This window comes from Aulonocara sp. 'chitande type north' Nkhata Bay, linkage group LG19, assembly GCF_057382095.1.
Source record: "Aulonocara sp. 'chitande type north' Nkhata Bay isolate Kocher_YH1m ecotype deep benthic linkage group LG19, A_spYH_male_GT1.1, whole genome shotgun sequence".
Taxonomy (NCBI): Eukaryota; Metazoa; Chordata; class Actinopteri; order Cichliformes; family Cichlidae; genus Aulonocara; species Aulonocara sp. 'chitande type north' Nkhata Bay.
Genome location: NC_141362.1, coordinates 13,776,245 through 13,796,804, shown reverse-complemented (window position 1 = coordinate 13,796,804; position 20,560 = coordinate 13,776,245). Strand labels below are relative to the sequence as shown.

General features: G+C 40.7%; 1 protein-coding gene across 3 annotated transcripts in view; it reads right to left on the bottom strand.

Annotated features, from left to right (window-relative positions):
* The window catches only part of syt14a (synaptotagmin XIVa), a 52,342-nt gene extending 41,522 nt beyond the window's left edge, over positions 1-10,820 (bottom strand). For 2 of the 3 annotated variants that reach the window (XM_086274058.1, XM_086274060.1), the window contains exon 1: positions 10,702-10,820. In XM_086274058.1, coding sequence (XP_086130184.1) covers positions 10,702-10,714 — 13 coding nt within the window. In that variant the 5' untranslated portion in view covers positions 10,715-10,820. The remainder of the gene's footprint in view (positions 1-10,701) is intronic. The other variant, XM_086274059.1, reaches the window with a different exon arrangement.
* Positions 10,821-20,560: the final 9,740 nt, after the last annotated feature.

Sequence of the window (20,560 nt, the reverse complement as noted above, 5' to 3'; positions counted from 1 at the left end):
TGGCAGTATAATGTCCTCCTAAGTGGATATCAGGCCCTTGTAGAGCAAAATTTAGTATTTTGGTCTAGACAACCCAAAATGTGATGTCCACATATGTGGACGCCAGGTCCTCTCTAAACAGAGAGGTCAAGAGAGAGGCCAACATTGAATTACCTTAAACCTGCCTTCCCTTTGATGGCCAGCAGAGGGTCAGAGTCAAAGCTCGCCAGGTCAAAAACAAGTGTATTTATATATTACTACCATAGCTGGACTGGCCGGTGGGCCGATGGTGATTTTTCGTTTTTATGCGCCAATGATTTGTTTCATTTTTTATTTTTTTTATAACAGTATAAACAATGAGAGGTGGTGGATTGGTTGTTTGGTGGTGGCTATGGCGGAGCTGCCACAAGAGGCCAGGTGGATGAGGGAGAGGGGAGGCAGGAGGAGGAGAGACCCAAGGCAGCCGCCGGTCCGAATGTCAGGTGAACTGAACTTCATGTAAGAAGTTATGACCTGCAGTCTATCTGGGTCAGATATAAACCAAGTTTAGGTGGAGTTTATTTTCGTTTTGCTGACTTTTTACCGTCAGTTACAATAACTCGTACTGTGTACTGGCTAGCATGACGGAGTTTCTATACAGCTTGGTGGGTGCTATGATTTTACTGATAGTGAACTTTATTTTATTCATAAGGTTAGTTAGTAGAGTTGCCAACCGTGACCCGTCCCCTAAAAAACGGAATCGTCTCGTATTCAGAGAAAATATTACACGTTTCGTATCGAGGTGAAAAGGAACACAGTTTGTCCCGGACTTCAGCTACAATGAAAAAAGACACAAAGCTGGATTTATTCTGCATCTTTATGAGCACAGCTGCCTCTTCTTCTCTCATTCAATCGCTCACTTTGCGCCAGAAAGAGGAAACCAGCGGATGTCGCGGTAAACAACAGCAGCACGTTTAAGCTTGATCAGCTGTTGTTAGAATTTATTTAATATTAATTTCTAGTATCAGCTGATGTTTGCTGGAGCCACAGCTGTAAAAGCTGCTGATCATTATGTCGGTTTGGATATGTGGTGAGAGGGAAACATGAAGATGAAACCAGGAGTTGTCCTTACTGAATCATCAGAGCTGAACAGGTGATGGAGAAACAGGTTTACCTTTTAGGTGACATGAATGAGTTGAAGGGAAGTTATGAACTGTGTCACCGCTTATTTTGATTGCCATTGTTTTGCACATAAATCTATTTTCAAATTCAATTTTTTTGGTCTCCATTTATTTATCCATGCTATTTGTATTTTATCTATTTGTTCATTGTACAGAGAAATGCTTTTTCTGTGCACACATGACAATAAACGCTTTGACTATTGAATGGTAAGTAAATTCAGATAGCATCGAGATAACCTGGCTATGTTGAAATCGATTCACAGTAAAGACCTCAGGCTTCCTAACATGGCCACATCCAGCTCTCACACTGTTACAGCTAACACGCAGCATCATTAGCACCACCATCAGTTTTCCGTGAACATGAAAGCAACTCATCGCTGCTCAAACAGCCTCAGGAAGTGCTATCAATCCATTAACCCAATGCCACAGAAAACCTGATAAAACCTGAAGACCTGAGCCGGTGTGTGACAGATAGTTACTGCATGTAAACACAGCTTCTTAAGAAAGTTAAGAAAGCGCCTGAAATCTTTCTTGCCAAACAAGCAGCCGAGGACGGATCTGCTGTTCGATTTGGCAGCTGTGTGTGGGAGGATGCTCCTTTTTCATTCCTCCTTCACTCATCTCACACACAAACACACAAACACAATAAACACACACAGACTTCATGTTTGTCAAAAATAACATTTTCCCCGTTGCCAGTCCGCAGTGCTGGTTGCTCGTATCGCGCTACCAGCCAAATATTCAGCTGATAAAAACTTGAAACAGCCATTTCAGTTGGCATTGTTGCATTCCAATGCTCATGTCACAAAACTGACTAGTCTCTCCATGACAAAGCAAAACCTTTACCAACCAACTACAAAGCAGATTACAGGAATCCACTGGTGTTTCAGTGTTTCTGTGATACATTAAAAGTGACTTTAAAGCTTCGATAAAGCTCCGCATCAATGTGTGTGAATTTGGGTTGTAGTCCAACAGCACTTATTCAGTACAAGCAAAAAAACCAGAGCAGCATATTAACAGGCTACCAGTCCGTTTATTATCTCCCTTTTCCTGTCGCAACTCATGACAAGCACAGTCGACAATATAAACGATGGATGATGTAGCTACAGAGTTTTTGAAGAAAATTCCTCCCCAGTTCTTCACATACAATCAGACGTATGTGAAGATAAGAGACTCCAGATAAGCTTCAGTGTGTAAACTTCACTTTTAATATTACAATTCAGAAATGAGAAGAAAAAATCAGATTTATGCAGTAACTTTACTGGTGTGCTGATGATGTAAAAGGACAGACAGGCTTTTGTCATTACATAGAAGCTCGCATGATCACATGATTTCCAAACAAGTTGCCCGCTGTCATTAAAACACGGCATGAAGATTGAGGTTCTTGTTTATCCCCCTTCTTTCACCAGGGAGCATGTCTTGCTACTGCAAACTAAATCAAGGTGAAGTCTGTGGCTTCCCAGTCTTTCCTCATTCAGACGTCTGGGGCCAGACTGGGAGCATTTATAGAGTTTGTCCCAGATTTTTTAAGGAATCTCCTCGACCTGCCTCCTGTAATCAGGCTGCCGAGGCGTACGTGTCTGGCCAGGAGAGATGGATGAACTCAGGCTGCAGCACAGAAAGTTCAGCTAAAACAAAAACGGACAGATAATTTTTCTTGTTTGAGGTCGGTGCAGAAAAGGAAGTGTTATGAAAAGAAAACTCAGGGAGACAAACTTGTTGTGTTTCTCTTGTTAACAATCAAAGTTATATTTGGTATGCCTGATACAAAAATGTTTGAATTAAACAAGTAGCAAGAAGGTTATTTTCTTTTTATTCACCAGAAATCCCCTGACTTTTTAATGTGTATGTGAAAAAATGCTGAATGACTCTTTCGGTTCGTTTATTAATAAATTATATTAAACAAATAGCCAAAAATAGGCGAGTACAACTGAGTGTACATAGGGAACTGAGCCACGTGCAGGAAAATCACTAAATGTCTTTCTTGAAGATCCAGGAGGGAAAGTCGTACCACATCAGGCTGTTCATGAAACATGTGCTGCGATGAGTTCAGGTTGATACAGTATAATAAAGATTAGCCTACTTTACCAACAGCTCAGCTCTAAGATGGCAAAGCAGCACCAGTTTCCTTCATACCTACATCTCCACAGCATGGTCTGCTGAACTGGATTTCCTTCCCGGTGTGAAATCACAGCTTTTTAATACAGTAGCATCCCAGCGGATGGAAACATTTCTTTAAACATACTAAAGTTGATTCTTTATTTTTAGACCTGATTTGCCTAATTTAGCGTCACTCATAAGATGTTAATAGCTTGAACATGAAATTAAGATGACAGACAATTATCTCCAAATCAGCCCACAGCTGTTATATTTAAACCTCAATCTGTCTCTGGATGTTGCTGCTGGAACAAAGTCTGTCGATGTCACAATGAGCTATGAATTAACATTTGCTCTACTTGCTTATAATCGGTTTTATTTTTTTGCCAGCCTCCCTCGTTGGTCCTATGCCAAGTGGACAGCCAATCAGTCGCTAAACTGCACAAAATCCTCCCAGTAACAAATCCCTCAGTCTGCCTCAAATGGATAACAAGCGCTGAAATGACAGGAAAATCAAATATACAGCAAAAGCATTGTTGATTCATCTTTGTATCTTTGTTGTGCCAGCGGGTAAAACACATGGACCACATGAGCGCGTCCAAGGGAAACATACACTCTGGAAAAAACCTGCTTGCTCATTAAAAGCTTCCCATCCTGCGAGAGATAAACAGTTAAAGACAAGAGTCTGAAACCACGCAGAAGAGTGAGGTCTGTGTCCACATTTCATCTTCATCTTACAATATAAACAAGTCAAAGTTTTTCTGTGGAAGCCTTCAGTGTCTTTCCTTTTAGTCCAGGATTAATCAAGTCTTGGAAGCTGATAATGACACCTGACAGTGTTCTTAATCAAACCAGTGAGTTTAATTTAGTTAATCTGTTAAACAGATTTAACAGAAAGTCCTTTCAGGTTCCTGTCAGCCTGTCTCAGTCCAGATAGACTATTTCTGTTAGCTCATTAACAATTTTAACTTTTGTTTACGTACCATAAATGACAAAATCAGTCACCATCAAAGTTCAAATATATAATGCTGAATACTCCAACAGTGAAGATGACAATTTAACATTAATACAACGTCTTTGCTCGGTCAATTGAGCTGGCAGTTTAGGTGATGTTTTCTTTTTCCCACCTCTGAAAATAGGTAGATAAACATATTCTCTGGCCACTTCAGTCAGTACACCATTCAACTGCTTCAACGCAAATATCCGATCAGCCAATCACATGGCAGCTGATCAGATAATTTAGGCATGTAGATTTGGTCAACATGATCTGCTGAAGTTCAAAGCAGGTCCCTCTCCTCCTTCTTTTCAGGAGGGAAAAAAAAGTACTTTAGTCAGCAGTCCCCAAACTTTTTTGCACCACGGACCGGTTTTTGTCCAACAATATTTTCACGGACCGGCCTTTAAAGTGTTGCAGATAAATACAACAAAATAAAACCAGTGCTGATACCCAAAAAAAAAAAAAAAAAAAACGAACATTTATTCATGATGCACAGGAAAAGACCCAGGGAACCTGAGTTAATGATAAAAACGATTTAAAAAACAAACAAACAATAAAAACCCTGAAAACCATAAATGTCAACCCGAGCCTCAACTCTCGCAACGACTCACAGACCGGGACCAGTCCATGGCCCGAGGGTTGGGGACTGCTCCTTTAAGTAACTTTGAATGTGGTGCCAGATGGACTGGTCTGAGTGTTTTTCATCATGGATGAGCACCTGACAAATGTGCAGTATCTGTGTGATGCTATTATGTTAATATGGACCAAAAAACTTCATTTTGGACTCTACCAGCTGTTGGGGGAGATATTTTTAGCAGGTAATGCTGAGTTGTGTTAACCAGAGATTTGTTCAAATGTTTCGTGGAGACAACAGAAATCCTCGTGCCGTTAGATTTAAACACTGCATCTTAAAGTTGACCTGAAAACAAACCAATTATCAAAAACAGCTAAAGCAAATCAACAGGTGAAAATTGTCCACAGGTTTCTCACTGCATGCAACACCTCACGTGGTCAGTTCATCCAGTTTTTTCTAAAAATATGGGATGAACTTTAATTGGAGCATCATATAATGAATTAACAATAATAACTGCTTTCCAAGGAGCATGTGCTCTTTTCCAGCTACACTGTCTCACAGCTTGTTTCATCTCAAATGGTCGGCAGATACTGGCAATCATCGCCTCACATCCTGTTTCTCGCTCTGCAATAACAAACAGTGGCATGTCATGAAGATGGAGAGGAAAATGGAGATGGAGTCTCCAGTCCAGAGGAAGCACGGGCCTAATGTTTTCAGATGTTTTGTCTATCAGATCTAAAATGACATATGGAACAGTCGTATATTTCAAACTGGCAAAACCGGTGGAAAAAAGGTGCCAGAAGCAAAGTGACCTGGCAGGGATTTCACTTCGATTTGGAAGTCTAAATGTCAGCACGTAGAGCTCCACTTAACACATAATATTTCCACAGCTCAACACACCCTGGCCTGCCTACTCTGCACTTGGCTCTAGCTCAGGATTCGACAAGTCTTCATGCACGCCGCGCAGACAGAACAGCACGCACGCGAGCTGCCCGCTTTCGATCTGCCAGCCAGAGAGCCGGACTTAACCAGGATATGTGAAATCCATTTTCCAGTCGATCTGAGTACAGCTTGTTGCAGGAGCTGATGCATGCAGTGGAGCCCGTCGACATAACATTTGGTTTCTGCAAAATTGGTCCCTTTTAAGCAAATTAAAGACTACTTTCAGAGATTTTTAAAATTTCACAAGCTCCTTTAAACTGCTCAGTGATCTTTTCACAAACAGCGTGCCGGGCATGTCCAAAAGTGATGCTTTAGGAGCTCTAACATTTGGGAAGCAGCAGGCTTTGATAATGGTGATTTAAGGCGATTCAGCGGCGCATTAGTAAAATAAACAGAGCTGATGACAAAGCTGAATGTCACTGAATACATTATTAAAGTCTCCCAGTACTCTCTAAAGTAGCCTTTAGGCATCAAGGTAGGTGAAATTGGAGAGCCGCACTTCACTCAAGCCTTCGGGCTAAAAATGAAAAAATTAACAATGCTTATAATGTTCCTGCCAGTTTCCTCTTTAAATTCATCTCCCATTCAAGTGCGCAAAAGCTTCTGCAAACTGATTCCCTCCGGCTTCTTAAATGTGAGAATTTGCTGCTTTTCCCACAGATTCCTATTGTGTTTATAGATGAAGAGATGGGTATATGAGAAGCTGAATACATACAGGCTTTCTAAAATGAAAGATTTAAAAATAACTGATTCTTGTCTGCAACGTGCAACATGTTCATCTTTGCTTTGCTCTGGTAAAACTGATGGAGCAGCATAAGAACCAGTTCTCAACCTGCAGCAGGTCGTGGTTAGACTGACCCTCCTTCTTAATGCAGATCACGAGAGGAGAAACAGTAAGGCCAGTCAGCTGCAGGCCAAGAAAGAGAATTACCCAGTGATTAATCATTAAAATAAAAAGCTAATGTGAGCTGCAAAATATACCTGGATAGGTGTTAATACACACAGACAGACTGCCCAAGTAAAGTTGCTGATATCCCTTTGTTTCTTTTCTTTTTAGACATTTAACTGAAAATAAATTTAAATTTGTTTTGTTTTTTTCACCACTTTTTCTAATATTTAATTCAAGAATAAATCCTTTGCATGTCTTTGCGGTTTAAAGTGATTTATACACTACATTATTAAAAGTGTTGACAGCACAGAAGGAGTTTCACTGGCCAGTGATCTTGATATTAAGAGTTGTGCGTCATTCCTCGACCAGCAGTTTAAACACTGCTCTACTATCTTGCACCAGAAATGACAGTTGGTTGAAGAAATCTTTCCTATATTATTGAAGCACAGCAGCCTTGCTTGCCTTTTAGTTCTAAGATGTTACACCATCTCCTGCCATTAGCTGGAGCTGCTGTCCCAACAGGCGGCTGACACGTCCTCTCCGAGGAGGGTTGAAAAGTAGATGACAGCTGTGCAAACCGGTACACTTTGATGCAGAAAATGAGCGACTGTTTGTTGGTGATATAAAGTAAAACTTGCATAATGCGAGCGGAGAGACAAGTAACAACAGTCTGCGCGGATGTCTGAACACCAGTCTGCAAACGTAGCTGACATTGTGCACGCGTAACTTGATAAACAGCACGAATGCCGCAAGTTTCAGAGATTACTGAAAACGTTCATCTAAAAGACACATGCAATATTAGCATGGCCGGTGTTTAATCTGGTCCATTAGTTGGGGCTCAGTTTTAAGTGGTTTCTTACAGAGAGACTAATTCTCCTTTTAAAAGCTCGTAAATTATTCATCAGAAATATCCCTTTACATTAGATGATGTGCTGTGATCTAAACAATGCCTTCCCCACAGCTCAATTCGTTGCCTTGAAATTAATCGACTTGTGTTTTCCAACACCTCGTGACGTTCACCCAACCTAACATCACAAGTACAGACAGAAACACAGCCTCCCACTGGTGCCGAGAGACCGATCCCTGGATGCTGCAGGTGTCAGTCAGCCCCACAGCTGCTCCATAAATCTCGGCGGGGCCGACTAGCTCCAGCAAACCACTACTCTTCAGGAAACGGCACTTTGCTGACTAATGCTAGTGAGGAAGTTGAGGTTACGGGTGTGGTTGAATAAAGCTCTATGTCAGATGGCATGAAGGAGGCAGAACAGAGCCGGTGACCTACGCCTTTCTAATATATTTAGTGACCACTAATTGTTTTCTGACATGTTTCATCCACGTGACTGTTTTGTTTAAAGTCTGAACCTGTTGTTAAAATTTTAGACAAAAAAAAGCAAACTGATAGACAAAGCTGCAGCAGCAAATTTAGCTCTTCCATCACACATGAATGACTCACACGCTTAAAGTGTTTCTTTACTTTATGTGCTGATCAGAGCCCGAAGGCCCAAAGAGAATGGATGGTCTATTTGCCTAGATTACAGCTGGAGTTCACGTCACTGTGCTGTTTTCTAGAGGTGATCTCTGCTGTCCTGTATTCCTCACGACCTATTATTTTATCACCTCCCTCCAAAGACTAGCGAGAACTTTATAACTTTACAGTTTCAGATGCTAAGATAATAAGATTTAGATGACACCAGTGCCATTATCAGTGATGTTTTTATGTTGCCTCAGTTTTCTGTGTTGAAAAACGTAGGTCCACATATGTTTATTTTTACAGGTTTAATAGTAGAAAGATAAAAAGCATCTGGCTTCTTATCTTCTGTGTACTGTGCAAAGAATCAAGAATCGATAAGCTTGGATACTGCCCGGGTAGGTGGGCAACATTTCTGAATTTCCATCCCCAACTCTGATATTCTACATACTAAACAAAAGGGAAACACAGCAGGAGAGGATACTGTATCAAACATATTAAATTAACTAAACTGAAATCAATCCTCCAGCATATATTCACACAGTCACACAATGAAATGCTGAACACATCAATTTAAAAGGACTAACACTGACTTATTTGTCTCTGCATTTCATAGACTGTGTGGGTTTTTCAGCACCGCTGCACCTGGGAACATGCCTGTGAAAAGTTGGTTCCAAAATGTTGTGATGCTGTGTAAAATATCAATAAAAACCAAATGCAATGATTTGACAATCTCATGAACCCAGATTTTATTCACAGCAGAACTTAAAAGTCATTTCAAATGATTAGACTGGAAAAAAAGATCATTTTTGAATTTGATGGCAGCAACATGTCTCAATAAAGTTGGGGCCCGGCCATGTTTACCATTCAAGACAGTCTGGGAACTGAGGAGACCTCCTGCTGGACTTTTGGGAGAAGAAAGGTGTCCCATTCTTGCCTGATACAAAATTCAAATTCAAATTTTCTTACAATGATAGATTTTCACAGTCGTTTGATTTGATTTCTATGTTTTACTTTGGATAAAATCTGGGTTTGTCAGATTTACAAATGACTGCATTTTTAGTGTTGTATAAATCTGACACAAAAACTTTGCCGCAGGCTGAGAGCAGTTGCCCACCTCTCTTTTTAGCAGCGATGCCTGCAGGGACAAGTCTAAAACTGGAATAGGAATTTAATTTAATGAATTTTCACCACTGAAATATTTGTGCTGATTAAACCAGCAGTGTGTAAAGCAATTAAATGAGCTTATTTGTACTTACTAGAGGCTAGTAAAACTCTGATCTACTGGCCTGGGAGTCAGTGCGGAAAAATGTTGTTATGTTTGAGGCTGAAAAAATTATAAAGAATTGTTTCAAATAATGCAATTAAAAAATGTCAGCAACTTCCTGTAAAGACTCCACAATGGAGAACACTGGCTTGTATGCTCATCCGCACACACTCATACAATATTTCATCCTATGCATTCAGCACCTTCACAAAACAGGAAGAAACCAGATTATTTGGGATTAAATGCCATGCTCGCAGGCACGTCAGCATGCAGACTGAAAGACTGGGGCAGGACCAACAACTTTACAATCACTGGATACCTGGCCCTTCCTCCTTACCAGCAACAGTATAATGTCCACTTACGGGGACATTATACTGCTACTGTTCTATCAAAATTTTAAACAAATATCCTCATATGTGGCTCTCATTTTTCTTAAAAACAAAAATAAGGTAAAAGAAATAATCTGGTAATTCTTTGTTTTTACATTCATCGGGCCCCAATATGCCCAAATATCAAAGAGAAATTAAAAATGCATGCCGTGGAAGAGTTCGGGTCTTAGTAGGATTGCACCTTTAGTGCAGACTCTAGCTTTTCACTGTACTGGTCCATAACTTGATAGGATAAAGAAAAGGTTCTGTCTTATCAACACAAAAAAGGGAACTCTATATTAATAAAAAATAATAAAAATCTATCATTAAGCTATGGTATGTCTGCCTTCCTGTGACATTTAATGTATCGCAGCAATGTGAGCATGGGATCCAAAGTGATAAAACAAACTAAGCACCAAAGCTGCTTACAACCTGCAAAGTTACATAATCGGAGTAAGGTGAGCAGTAAAAGCACACGGTGGACACTGGAATAGAAATCACGCATTCATTATCCGCATTAACAGTGCGTTAATGTGGTTTGTGTGAGCTCTGCTCCGAGTTGTAAAGCACAGGCGTGCAGCAGCGAGACTGCAAACCAAATGACAGCTCGAGTTCCGTGAAATTAACACACACACGCGCACACACACACACACACACGCTCGGTCTGAATGAATGTCATGCAGTTTAAAGAGCGGAGTGGAGCTTTCCTTTCAGCACCACCTTTACAAACAGAGCAAGCGCCGCTTCCAGCTTCCTCCTGCCTCTCTTCTATCACACTGCAAAGGAAAATTACCACCTTAAAGAAAATTAGAAAAACAACTTTCACTGCTTCCAGCCGAACCAAGCACTCATCTCCTGAGCTCACGAACACTTTTAAGCAGAGGCAAATCACCGCTGACACGTATCATTTCCAGCTGAAGTTAATTAAAAGGAGAGGTGAGCCGTTATTGGCCTACTTACCATCAATCGCCATGATGTTCTGTTTTGGCTTCAACCAAAGTGGGCGGTAAAGAAGGGGGAGCGGCCCACTGCAAGGGTGAGGGAAGGGGGGAACCCACGGTGTGGTACAGTCCGTGAGATGCTCGGGGAGGAAGCTGAACGTCTGCTGCACAAATACCACACACAGCTGAGAGGATACAGGCTGAATCATATGATCAGGAATTCTATTACTTATCAGAGTTTTGCTAGTCCGCTTAACATGACTAATTAGATTATATATATTAATATTATTCAGATCCTGACACATCTGAATCTAAAATCTGTTGTGTTAATATAAATTATTCTGGTTCACAAGACATTATAGGGGCTAAAATGGTAGAATGGGATCATTTAATTGCTCTGCTTGTTTATCATACCCATATTAATTCATTTGCTTCTATGCAGATATACTAAAATGTTCATCATCAGTCATTTTTATGTGAAAGCAGCTAATTCCTTTCATATAAAAATGACTGACTGCCTTTATTGTCACTTTGGGCATCAAGTATCTGCCTCAAGGTTTCTGCAGGAAGAAATCTCGCTCGTCTGCGTCTGTTAGCCGCAGTTCACTGCGCAGCTATTACAATAAAATCACAGACTGACAAATATATGGTAGAAAACATATTTGCGATTGAAAATATCAAAGCAGCACACAGGTCGCACAAGAGTGCCAACAGGGACTTTGGCTCAGGCGCAGTTCAATTCAGTTTATTTATACGGCACAAAATCACAATAACAGTCATCTCAAGGTATTTTATTTTGTAAGGTAAAGACACTAAATAGTACAGAGAAAACCCACTATGACCACCTATGAACAAGCACTTGGCGAGAGTGGGCAGAAAAAACTCCCTTTGAACAGGAAGAGACCTCCAGCAGAACCAGGCTCAGCGAGGGTAAGTTTGCCGCGACTGGATGGGGGAGAGGGGAGGAAGACAGGACTGCAGAAACACTGTGGAAAAGTACCAGAGATTAATAATAACTGATGATGAAATGCAAAGTTGTGTATAAAACAAAAATGGCCCCAAGTTAAATCCAGAATATAATGTAATCTCCTTCTTCCTGAAGAATTTCAGAATTTCTTCTTTCATGTTTTATGTTCTGTTGTCCTTCTCTCTCTATGCTTCTCTTTTGTCTTTTTATCCCCTCAACTGATGCCAATCTGAGTGTGGTTCTGTTAAAATGGAGTTCTGTCTTCCCACTGTTGCCATAGTGCTGTTGACATGGGATCATTTGATCACTGAGGCTTTCTCACTTTGATTTGAAGGGTCTATTTTAAAGATAAAGTAGATATAAAAACTGAAATATACAGCTCTAGTGATAACTCCAGTGATATCAGTCTCACACTCACTCTCATGTTTTCATGTAACAGACACACCAGCTTGTTTAAGCTTCTTAAAAAATACCTGAAAATGGAAAGACCTTTTTCCATAGCGTCCAGCTTGAACAATAACTTTCTTTGATTGCAGCTGAAGGTCCAGTTCCAGTCCAGCTCCTACACCATCCCACTCCATGTGGAGTCACACATGCAGCCACTGGAGAGTCTTAAAAGGTGTTGTGGTAGAAATACAGAGGCACGCTTTGGGATGTCCTCGCCTTTCTATGATGCAAACAGAAACTTTCTCTGCAGCTTGAGCAGTTTAGATTATCAGATAGTGCACTGAGATCATCGGTTATTGAAAATTTATCTATTGCAATTAATTTTCATTCATACCCTGCTTTGTCTTAATTTTATCTTTAGTAATAGAAATTAGATTCAAACTAACTCTTTTTTATAAATATTGAAAGTTGGTTCATTTTGTTCATTGCTGAGACATGAAAGCAATGTCAGTTTTGTGAGCTTATTCTAGTAAGCCGTGATGCAGACTGGTTGTTGGAGGGCTTTTACAACCCACTTACATTTAAAACTAGTTGGCTTGGAACAGCACTTAATGTGATGGACCCTGCATGGCGATGGAAATGCAGTGAAAGTAGGGAGGTGCTGTATTGGCAGCTCCAGAAGTTAGTTAAACAGTAAAAAGAAAAAATCCCTCCTACATCTTTTCTTAAGCAGTGCTGCTTAACCTCAATAGAAAATTACATAAGGTCAATAAAAATGAGAAGCAGAACTCCAAAATAGAAAAGAATGCAGTGCAGCAGATCCCAGTGACACAGACAGGCTGCTTAATGGGACAGATATTTTAGATGTAGCTCTGCAGTGCGTTCTACATGTTTTGGCCCATTTGTTCCATTTTATGCAACACTTCCAATCCTGCTAAAGAGATTATCCACTTTAACTTTTGCCTTTAAGGCTTTCAGTATCTATAAAGTAAAAAAGAAGCTGGCAGTACAGCAGTGCTCAGAATGAGGACAGATATAAACTTCACTTCGATCATTTTAATGTATTTCATCATCTTAGTTTAACGGACATTTTTCTATTGCATGTTCCAGTGTGCTTCAACCCCCCCCCCCCCCCCTTTTTAAGGCAATGCATACAATAAATGAGCCATTATTAGTATAATACTTGGGTAACAGTATCGTCAGTGCATTCAGTGCAATGGAAAACCTAATTGGTAGCGCTGAAAGACAGGAGGGCGGTTCACTCTGAAATACTGCACTGGCACATGGTTATAAACAGAATTGCAGTCCTGTTTAGTCCAGAATTTAACTTCATATCCTTCTTCCTGAATTATCAGGCCCTGTCATACATTTAAGACAATTCGGCACTTTTGACCCTAAAATATGTGAAAGATTCAGGAAATCCAGAGAAAACTATGCAGAGACAAAGCTGAAAAGTCTGTTTAAAGCTCCGCAGTCCAAAGACAAAAGATAGATATTCAAAAGCCTGCCCTTTGGTCCAATCAAATAATAATTCAACTGGACCTTAATGATAATTAGTCATATTTTATTGTCACTGCACATCAAAAAGTCAGCATGCGTACAAGGTAATTACATATGGCACAGAATATGCTGTGATACTGCAGACAGTGCTATTGCTTATTTCTCCATTCTGCACACATTCCTCTGTATCGAGGGACTATACTATACTATACTCATCTGCCTGGAGTCCTGAACTGTCACCCAATGGAAACATGTCGGCATGAAAAGCACAGGAGACCCTGATCTGTTGAGAGCTGAAATCCTGACTCAAACAAGCTTGAACAGTAATTTTGCTTTGAAAAGCTGCAGCATGTGCTTTTAGCTCCCAAACTGTAGAAGTGTGTAATTAAGGGCCTCTTCATTAACTCGGTAAAACATGTCACAGATTTTCATTTTAGTCATTTATAAATCTAATTGGTAACATATAATTGGAAGCACAGATTAAAGATTATGTTCATTTAGCATTTCTCTGCTGAGATCTGATTTCTTGCCACTAGATGTTCAACTGATGCTGATGGAGACCTGTGGAAGGAAGAAAGCACAGATTAGTTTAGATGGTTTAGGTAGGAAGTATTTTGAATAGTTCAGCCCCTAAAGTGATTAACCTGAAGACTGATTATTTGTGGATCAGGCTCCACCTGCTGAATGGTGTGGCTCACAGGTCAGTAAGTGGAAATCAATAAAAAAGGTGTCAACTGTAGATGATTGTAATCTACCTCTAAGCTGGTTTGACAGCTGCTAATTATCGCATGCCATTTACTTAAATTTTATGTAAAGTGTAAAGAATGGATATTAGTATTCTGCATTTTAAATATTTAGGTGTTGTTTTTTTCTGATACATCTGCAGGTAAATTGATTTTTCAGTACAGCAGTGCTTCACATGACTCAGTGCTGCTTCACCCACCACCTCAGATCTTAATCACCAATTGCTGACGGTTGAAACGAGTGCCCAGTGGAGAGAGTGGACAGCTTCAAATACCTCGGAGTTCACATCACGCAGGACCTGTCATGGTCCTGTCACATCAACACCGTGGTGAAAAAGGCCAGACAGCGTCTCTACCACCTCAGACGCTTGAGAGACTTCCAACTGCCCTCCAAGGTGCTCAGGAACTTTTACTCGTGCACCATAGAGAGCATCCTGGCGGGAAACATCTTAACCTGGTTCGGGAACAGCACCATGCAGGACAGACGAGCTCTACAGAGGGTTGTGCGGTCAGCTGAGCGCACCATCCGCTCCGAGCTCCCTGACCTGCACTCAATCTACAGCAGGCGGTGCTGGACCAAGGCCAGGAAGATGGTGAAGGACCTCAGCCATCCCAACAACAGACTGTTCTCTCTGCTGAGGTCAGGAAAGCGATTCCGCTCCCTGAAGACCAACACAGAGAGACTGAGGAGGAGCTTCTTCCCGCAGGCGATACGGTCTCTCAATCACACCACCACACAGTACTGACCCACACATATGGTTCTTACACACACACTGGACTTTCTGGACTTTGTTTTTGCACAACACTGGTCACTATATTCTTCATTTCCGGTTAATACTTGTACAGCTGCTGTTATTGTGTATATATTTATTTATATTTAGATTTCTTCATACATTCTTATATAGTTCTATATTGTGTATTTTGTTGTACAGTTATTTTATTTTCAACTTTAATTTATATATTTTATCTTATTCTTCCCAGTTAAATTTACCCTTCATTCTAATTTGTGTTGTACAGTTATTTCATTTTTAACCTTAATTTATATTTTATTCGTTCCTAGTTAAATTTACCCTTTTTAATTTTTCATATTTATTTCCTATCTTATTCATAGCCTTTTCCTTTTTTGTTTTCTTTAGGTCACGAGCAGTTGTCCAAGCATTTCACTACATATCGTACTGTGTATGACTGTGTACGTGACAAATAAAATTTGAATTTGAATTTGAATGTCAAAAATAAAGCAGGAGGGCTCTGGTTTCTAAGAACAGACTGACACTGACATGAAGTGTTTGTCTTAGCTCTTCAGATACAAAGAACGAGCTTCTTTCAACACACAGCCCACTGACATCCCTCACCTGAGTGGCAGGTATCAGTATCATCACTGATGGTACAGCAGTCGCAGAGCAATAAGTTATTTCCAGTGTTTTTAGGCAAGCTGATCATTTCTGTTAGAGTACTTAAAAAGCACTTTTGAGTTTCCAGGAGATATCAGAACACCCGAACTGTTCTGGATTTACCAACAATTACACAGTGTAGTGTAGTGTGAAATCATTGCCTCCCTGCGATGTGAATCTTGAAGGTCAGGTATTAAATACAGCACTGAGATGAAATATTCATACAGCATGCATTATTGAAATGAAAACCACTGCTGCCTGGGGTGTGATGGACATACTGTAATTTTCTATTGTACTAAAATCCTACAAGCCACAAATACCCTGCTTTAAACTTCTATGTATAAACAGCAACCTCTGGAGCTGAAAATTGAAATCCAGAAGTTGCAAAAACTGCAGTTCCTCTAATGACCACTTGAGGCGGGCTCCAAAACCAAGGCACCCCCCTTGGGGCCTTTTAGAGCATCGTCAATGGTGTTACCTAAACTAATTTAAACTTGTTGTGACCTACAGCTGGTCCAAAGACTTTACACTCACTGACTACTTTATTAGATATATCTGTTGAACTGCTCATTTGCACAAACATCTAATTATCCAATCAAATGGCAGCAACTCAGTGCGTTTATGCATGTAGACATGATCAAAACAAGCTGCTAAAGCACTACTGGGCATTACAATGGGGAAGAAATGTGATGTAAGTGACTTTGAATGTTTCATGGAGGTTGTTGACTTATTGGCTGGTCTGAGTTTTTCAGAACCTGTCGACCTGCTGGGATTTTCCCCAAAAATAATCTCTGGAGTTTACAGAAAATGGTTTGGAAAGGAGAAAATACCCAGCAAGCAGCAGTTCTCTGGAAGGAAATGACATGTTGAAGTCGGAGGTCCAGAGGAGGGTCAGGCTACCTCAAGCTGATAGGAAGGCAACAGTAAGTGAAATAAACACTTGCTATAAACAAGGTATGCAGAAGAGCTTCTCTGAATGCAGAAGGAGAATACCACACTGGGTGTCCTTCCTGTCAGCTAAGAAAAGGAAAATGAGGCTCATCAAAAACTGGGCGACAGGAGAATTAGAAAAACCTTGCCTCACCTGATGAGTCTTCGGTTATGACTTTCAGATGTTAAGGTCAGAGTTTGTCGTAACATGAAAGAATTGATCGATCCTGCCTTATATCAACAGTTCAAGCTGTTGGGGTTGTGTGGGAGATATTTTCTTCTCTGAGTACCAGTCGAGCATTGTTACTCACCATGTCCATCCCTTTATGACCACAGTGTACTCATCACCTTCTTAACACACCATGGCACTTGAAACTCAGATCATCTCAGACTGATGTAAACTCTACTGAAACGGCCTTCACAGACACCAGATCCAATTTGCATTGTGAACGTGCAGCTGAGAAATCTGGGGCAACTGTGTGATCATGTCAATATGTACCAAAATCCCAGAGGAGGGTTGAATCTATGCCATGAAGACTTAAGGCGGCTCTGAAGGCAGAAGAGAGCCAATCTTTTACAAACAACATGTAACTAATAAAGTGGCCACGGTATCTGATCTAACCTGAGCTCACTGTGTGGCTTCAGTCGCCCCGTTTACTGATGAAGCTCAACCAACCTTCATTCATTTTTATCAAAATTAAACTGTAGTTAAGATCATCCTGTATTAAAGTATAGGATGATAGGACAAGTATAAAAAGTATAAAAAGTATCTGAATTTTCCTGAAACCCATGAAACCGAGCAGCTGTTGAATAACAAGTATTTTAATAGGAACCTGTTGCCATGATGAAATCCTCAACTCATCAAGCTTCATATTAAGATTCAGTATATGCTCCTATGCCGTCATCAGGTTGCCTTGGATACACGCAGCAGCTGCTCAGCTCTACCTTGTGATTCCCTGTCAAAAAACATGAGCAAACATTCCCAAATCGAGGCATCAATAACACGCCGTCTCTGCATCGTCATTCTGCTCCTCTTACTAATTTTAGAAACACAGTTTTTCAGCAATAAAGGAGCGATGCCTCACGGCGTGTGGCATGAGTTAAAAGCAGCGTGTTCGCGGGACACCGCGCTCTTTGACATGAACATCAATTACAGAGCACTCACTGCAGTGAGCCTGTGCATGTAGGGTACATTCAACAATGGGAAAACAAAAGGGGTGAAAAATGTTGATCACTGGCCGGCTCAGCCCAGCAGGACTGACCACTCACTGTGACCTTTACACTGCCACATGCAGTACGTGACAAACAGGCTGCAAGACCTTTGTAAAGTAAGAGAGCCCATACAGAAATCGTTAATTAGTAGACAAAATGTCAAGCTTCCTTTCTTTGTGTATTCAGCTGCAATTAGAAATATATTTTGTCTCTTTTATTTTTATTATTTCATTTATCTGAATGCTACAAAACAGCTTCATCCCGGTGAGAAATTGTTAAATAATTTCTTTTAGAGTCAGTGGAAGTGAAGTCACCTCTAACCGCATCCTTTGCTGATGCGGTGAGTATATACTGTAAGAATACTTCTACACTCACTTTGTTCACATGTGGGAAACTGTGTTCATAAGGTGGGATAAGAGTTTGACAGGGGAAAATGGAGGGGACTAATGGACAGGATAAATGGGACATTAATCGCATAAATAAATATGTGCAAATTACATGTACATATGTAGAGATGTGCATAACACATACACAGACATGCACCGCTCTCGCCACCTCCTCTGCTCATACTTGTTTACTTGTTCTATTTATAGCCGCAGCTCTGTTCAAATGCCCTCTGCTGGGCTCATCAAAGCTTTCTGTTGTCATAGAAATGGGCTGCTGCGACCATTAGCTCCTCTGTCAGTCCGCTTCCCAGATCACATCCACTAGAGGTGGGAGCACAGCTGCAGGTCAGGTAGATGGATGATGCAGACCAAGAATCTTTATCATGTGGGAACAGAGCGGAAAATTGTTCAGCCGTTAACAGAGCAGGTGAGGCGACACGTACCGGTTTCTCCCGGTCGTCTGAATGGACTGTGAGGCTGTTGTGTCACAGTGAGCAGCATTTACAACACAATCATGTCCGCACCATGTGTGACCTTGAAGTGCGAAGTGTCGACTGCGCTCCTGGGATTTACCTAGTCTAACCAGACTGCTCAGGGTTACTGCTGGAATAAACTGGTTTCTGCTTTCAATCAGAGACTGCAGCTGAATGAGAAGCATATACTTTAATGTTGTCTGAGCTAATCCTGAGATAACCTGCTTTTATATTTGCTCCTTTGTTACTGAATTAGATCCGATAGGGACGACGTGATGGCAGATTTCAACCTCTTTAAAATTTTCAGCAACAGATGTCCTTAAAAACCAAGCAGAGTGCTGTTCAGAGGAGCATAACAGGAAGACGATTTTCACTGTTTCATACTCAATAATAAAAACACTGTGCTGATTAGTTTTTGATGTGTTGCACAATTTTGAGTAATGCACCAAATGAAAGGGGCAATGAGCACTTTTGGTCCTGCACCCACCCTGCTTTGAGGGTCATTATCCATGCGTGAGAGCTGCGATCTGGGACCAAGCTCCAGCTATAGCTTGTTTTGAGCAGCCATCTAACCCACAGGATGATATGACCTTTGAATGTTCAATGTTTGAATGGTTACCCAAAATGCAGTTTTTGCCAGTCAATTTTCAGAAAACAGACCCCCCACCCTCCAAAGCACCAACGTTTGTTTGTGTTCTTTTACAATGTAGACATTGTGGTGTTTTGCTATTAGAACTGTTATTCAGTCATGCTTTAAAAAAATGAAGAACATGCTTACTTCTTCTAAGGGAATTAATAAGATAAGCAGCAGGCAGGTGCTGGTCACCAAATGCACTTGATTAACTGATTGTCATCAAGCATGATCATCTCTGTAAAAGGAGCAGTTTTGCTGGCCTGTAGCATACAGACCTTTCATTAATACAATGCCACAGCCTTTTTATTTTCCAGGCTTTTCTTCTGTCTATGCAGCTATTCAAATTGCATAAGTCTTTATTAATATTGCCGGTTATTCTGCAAAGGAAACCATCTAATATTTTCATTATAAAACTATAACAAATGCCTCAAAGGCTGTTTGAAATGCAGATTGAACCAGAACACACACTGCAACATGCACCTTTATCATAAATATCATTTTATCATCACGAAAAACTCCCATTTTCACCTCCACAAGATTACACGTGGAGCTGTTCTTATTTTAAAATTCAATCTTTTGTCGCTCGGGCTGCTTCTGAACAGACAATGCAGAGAAATACACAGGATTATGCAAGTGTTCACATCAAGCCCATTATCTGCCAGTGCTCTTTGTGAAGAACCTGATATCTTATGCAACTGTCTGAGAGCTGAGAAGGCAAACACTATCTCCAAGTTGTTAAAATGAACTCTGCACAGAGCAGTGAGGAGCTGTTTCCATAGTAATAGCCGCCTACACACAACACAAAGTGACCTGACTGCTAATTTTAATGTGACATGAACAACAAAGTCTGTTGTTTTGACTTAAAGCAAATCAAAGCAACAGCCTAGGAAATAATGGGGGGGTTGCATGGGTTTAACCACCCTGCAACCCCACCTTAACTTCAAAAATGTAAAATATAGTCAATCCTGCCCTTTAAAATATCTAATATCTTCTTTTACTGCGTGTCTACTTCAGTACTGTGACAAGCTGGACCTGTTCCCAGCTGTCAGGGTTAGAGGTAAGAGTTAAACCAATCCGATCGCAAAAACAATCTGACCAGCAGATTTTTCATGTGCAGTAACACGTGCATGAAAAATCAGCAGAGTATCCCAAAACGCACGGGGGAGTGCCGGAAATGCACATCAGAGGAAGGCAATGAAGCACCACCACCACCACCTCACAGCAAGTGAGGGTTTGAATGCACCAACTGATTGTG